This window comes from Delphinus delphis, chromosome 8 (genome assembly GCF_949987515.2).
Source record: "Delphinus delphis chromosome 8, mDelDel1.2, whole genome shotgun sequence".
Classification (NCBI taxonomy): Eukaryota; Metazoa; Chordata; class Mammalia; order Artiodactyla; family Delphinidae; genus Delphinus; species Delphinus delphis.
Genome location: NC_082690.1, coordinates 100,371,332 through 100,376,199, shown reverse-complemented (window position 1 = coordinate 100,376,199; position 4,868 = coordinate 100,371,332). Strand labels below are relative to the sequence as shown.

At 43.1% G+C, this 4,868-nt stretch overlaps 1 protein-coding gene across 1 annotated transcript in view; it reads right to left on the bottom strand.

The window, feature by feature from the left end:
- The window catches only part of LOC132429229 (pregnancy-associated glycoprotein 2-like), a 12,885-nt gene extending 8,260 nt beyond the window's left edge, over positions 1–4,625 (bottom strand). Inside the window, exons 1-2 of the mRNA XM_060017448.1 lie at positions 4,591–4,625; positions 1,633–1,686 (exon numbers count right to left, since the gene is read on the bottom strand). Coding sequence (XP_059873431.1) covers positions 1,633–1,686; positions 4,591–4,598 — 62 coding nt within the window. The 5' untranslated portion in view covers positions 4,599–4,625. The remainder of the gene's footprint in view (positions 1–1,632; positions 1,687–4,590) is intronic.
- Positions 4,626–4,868: the final 243 nt, after the last annotated feature.

Genomic DNA, 4,868 nt, shown 5'->3' with positions numbered 1-4,868 from the left:
GGAATGCTTGACATTCGTGATCTCGTGTGGTCACGAAGCGTGCGTTGTTGTCCTCAGCTGGAGAAGAGATTGCTAGGAGGAAAAGAGTTCAAATGGCAAAGTGAAGACTTTAGGGGCAGCCCAGTGACATGCGAGTGGCTTTACGTAGTGGGACCGATGGCACAGTTCAGGGGCACCTGTGATGCCAATATGCATCAAAGGTCTGGGCTAGAGTAGTATTACAATTGCACAGCTTCACTATTGAGAGAAATGTGATGCATGCATCCACAAGATACTTTATATCGTCCAACAAACATACACAGAGGACCCTGTGTGCTGGGATCTAGGTCAGATGCTGGAAAGTCAAAGTCAAGTAAGACAAGGTCCTTATCTTCAGGGAGCTAGCAGTCTAGGGAAGCTCTCACAAACGCATGACCCAGGAGGCAAGAGAAATGAATGGAAGGGCTGGGCGAGCACCAGGGACACAGGGCAGCACATGCCCTACCACTGGGGGCAGTCGCTCCTCAGCTCCCACCAGCGGCTGGTTGGCAAGTTTTCAAGAGAAGTTAGAAGTCTGGATATTTATGTAAAATCCCCTGATTTTAAATGTTAGCGACCAATTTTGTTTGTTTTTTTCAAAAAACATAGTGTGAGCCAAACCTCAAACAACTAACTGTGTGCTGGATTCAGCCTGCAGGCTGTGCAGGTTTTTATTTCTGGCCTAGAGGTGGGAGTAGAGAGGGGACAGAGAGGGGGTTCAATTCATGTTGGTCGAATGAGTAAGAGACCGAATGCATCTGAACCATGTTAATTTTCCTTCCTTATGTAAAGAAAGATTACCAGGGTCATATAAACCAATGAATTGAATAATGTCCACTTGCTGAGCATCTGGTATAATTCCCCACTAGGGTCCATGCCTTGAAACATTTTCTCTACCAAACCAAGCATGCAAAGAAATAACTTCTAAGTGTCTTATCAGTCAAAGAAGACAAAAGAGACCACTCAGAGCTCCTGCTCAGCCTGAGGTGAACAGGGCTACCTGTTAAACTGTTATTCCAGCCAAAGTGAAGATGATGGAGTTTTATGGTTCCTTCCAGGCTTCCCAGGACGTGGATGTTCCTGCGTGAGATCTATCCAGGCCTGTCCCTTGGGTAGAACAACGGGAGGCTGGCCTGGTCACCAGGTGGGTGATAGATTGGGTGCTGCGTCTTCCTACTCATTTTTGAATGTTGTTAAAATTCAGTTTTGGTGTTTCAGTCCCTACGCAGTGTATCTGACGGCAACTAGCAAGTGACACACACTATACCATTTAGCTCAGCAATTCTACTTCTAGGGAACTATCCCAGAGATACACTGGTGGGCTTCCCTGGTGGCGCAGCGGTTGAGAGTCCACCTGCCGATGCAGGGGACACGGGTTGTGCCCCGGTCCAGGAAGATCCTACATGCCACGGAGCGGCTGGGCCCGTGAGCCATGGCCGCTGAGCCTGCGAGTCCGGAGCCTGTGCTCCGCAATGGGAGAGGCCACAGCAGTGAGAGGCCCGCGAACGGCAAAAAAAAAAAAAAAAAAAGATACACTGGGAAAAATACAAAAAGACATATGTACAAGCCATTCACTGCAACACTGTTTGTAAAATGAAAAGATTAGAAACTTACCTGTAGTGGCCACCCACGAGGGAGTGTTCAGTAAGGCACAGGGCATCCGAACAACTAGAGAGAGACGTGAAATGGGTGAGGTCTTCAGGGTGTACTGTTTAGTTTTTAAAAAAGAGGGACCAAAAAAGTGCTTATAGTTTGTTACTTTTACACATATATGTCTGTTTTCAATAAAACTAAAAAAACCTGTAATTTATGGGGGAGGGGCAGGGACGGAAGTGAGATTTTTCTTGTTTTATAATTTGACTTTGCAACCATGTAAATGTGTTCCAGAATTTAAAAATACATAAATAAACACATCTGTCGAAATTGAGAACTAAGACAAATGAGCCTAATTCTACCAAGTTGGTGACCCAGCCGCACACAACAAAACATTACTTAAGTGGCTTTAAAATGCAGAATTTTGACCTACATTCAGAGTGGGATATCTTCTAAGAACAAAGACAAACACACAAACACATCCTCCCTCCAAAACCAAACCCAAAACAAAAAACCAAAGAAATCTGAAACTATATCCAGCACCTTATTGTTGGTGATGTTGCTACTGCTATTTTGAGAGTATCTTATGTATGTTACAGGTTAAAGCAAGTAAGTAATTAATGCTAATGTTGTCATGAAGCACGACTTCCAGTGGAAGAGAGAAAAGATGTTTACATATGAAACAAAAAGCTTCAGTAAAACCCTGCGGTCTGAAAACTTGAATTGGAAGTATAAGTTTGTACCAATTAATTATTTTCCTTTCTTTTTTTAAAGAAAATCTCTACTTTCTGGGTCTGACCACTGAAAAGCCTAGAAGCAATGGCAACTTGATAACAGGGACTTAGTGACTATCCTGAGGCCTAGCCTGTGGCCTCTGAACACCATTTCCCACCAGAAGATACAGAGATTCTTGGTTGATTTCAGGGCTGGGCCAAGAAATGCACAAGGTACGCCTCGGAATCTTGAAGGACCAGAAAGTTGAGGGCCTTCAAAGACCACCAGGGGCCGCGCAAAAGTTTAGGAATCCATATGAAGAGGCCAAAAGTGGGATAATTTTAACATCACATCAAATTGATTGAAACAAATTAAATATATAAAAAGCCATGACTAGTGGCGCAGTGGATAAGACTCCGTGCTCCCAATGCAGGGGGCCTGGGTTCGATTCCTGGTCAGGGAACTGGAACCCACATGCATGTCACAACTAAGGAGCCCACATGCCACAACTGAGGAACCTGCCTCGCACAACTAAGACCCTGTGCCACCAAATAAATAAATAATAAAGATTAAAAAAAAAATAGCCATGAGTTCCAAGCGGTAATATACAACACCTAATTTGTCACTGTGACAGATTGCCAATGCACCAACTCACTATTCTGAACACTGCAAGGGGGAAATAATCATCAATATGTATGCTATTTTTGTATGTAACTACAAATAGTCGATGAAGGACTATTCGTTTTAATCGAAGAATTCCAGTAATTAAATTCAGAAGAAATGGTAGAACCGGGAAACCACTGTTTTGCAACATCCTAATGAAAACATGGATCTGGGCAAAGATCATCAATGGATGCTAAAACCATAAGGTGAAAGGTCGAAGGGGAAGTTTATAACGGATGGATGAGTTTGGCAACATCAGGACCCACTGATCAATCTCAACGTCTATCAAAGTGGGGCAACTAGAAATTATGAGCCTCTTGATGTGATGCCATAAGAAATATATGGAATTACATATGAAATATTCGACTAAAAAGTTTTGAACTCAAGTCTAGATTTAACTACCAGTTTTCAGGGAAATACATAGATAAAGGAACAGAGAAGCAATGCTCTAAACCCAATACTTGGGAATTCTATAGGACAAACAACCCCACTTCCTCCTGCTTTTTAAACAAATAAATGGCATAAAAATGGGGGGGAGAGACTGTTATTTATTAAAAGACTTAAAAGACAACAACCAAATGCAACATGTGTGTACATTCTCTAGATCCTGATTTGATAAATAAACTGTTAAAAGGCATTTTTTTGAGAGGATCGGGGAAATTTTAATATGGACTAATTATTAGACGTTACTTTTGTTTGGAAGAAAATAGCATTGTGGTTATATATATTTTGTGACACGGTAATCTCTTCCTTAAAATACTTCAGCAAAAATGAATAAATAGTAAAAAAAAAAACTTAAAGTGAAGGTTTAGATAAAAAAAAAAAGATTTGTGTAGTTGATTGAATTGTGTCCACCCCCAAATTCATAAGTTGAATCCCTAACTCCCAATGTGATGGAATTAGAAGGTAGGGCCTTTGGGAGGTACTTAGGTTGAGATGGGGTCTTGAGAGTTCAGCCCTCATGATGGGATTAGCGCCTTTATAAGAAGAACATTAGGTAGATAGCTAGTGGGAAGCAGCCGCATAGCACAGGGAGATCAGCTGGGTGCTTTGTGACCGCCTGGAGGGGTGGGATAGGGAGGGTGGGAGGGGGGGAGACGCAAGAGGGAAGAGATATGGGAACATATGTATATGTATAACTGATTCACTTTGTTATAAAGCAGAAACTAACACACCGTTGTAAAGCAATTATACTCCAATAAAGATGTAAAAAAAAAAAAAAAAAGCTTCCTCTCTCTCTTTCTCTCTCTCATTCTTCCTCCCCCTCCCCTACCACATGTGAGGACACAGCAAGAAGAGAGCTGTCTGCTAGCCAAGAAGAGGGTCCTCACCAGGAACCCAACTGGCTGGCACCTTGATCTGGACTTCTAGCCTCCAGTCCATGACAGCCTGGGCCAACTAAGACAGTAATGTAATTCTTGATATCGAGGGATGAAACACAGGGTTCATGATGCTATTCTTTTTTATTTTTATGTTTGAAATCTTTTTGTAATAAGTTTAAAAAACTTCCATTTGGAAGTTTCTGTCTTTAGTGATACCCTGAGGGGCCCAAGAAAAACAGACTTGGACAGGCCCCCAGTGGCTGAGCGGTGGAAGTCCCACCTGCTCATTACTCCAGCTCTTCTCCTGTGATCTGACCATCGCCAGCCCCCTGCCCCACGCTCTGGGCTGCTTGGTCATCCAGCTGGACACTTTGATGAGCCAGGTCAGGACCTGGAGGTAGAAGGAATGAAGACATTTTTAGAAAAAATGGACTAGTCATCTCCCTCCCCGGGGCGGGGGCTGCCATCTGCAGGTGAAGGATAGGGCTTAGGTAAGGAGGGAGGCAAGGAGCGAGGCTGTGGGGTTATTTGGAAGGGAAGGAAGGAGGGATTCACAAC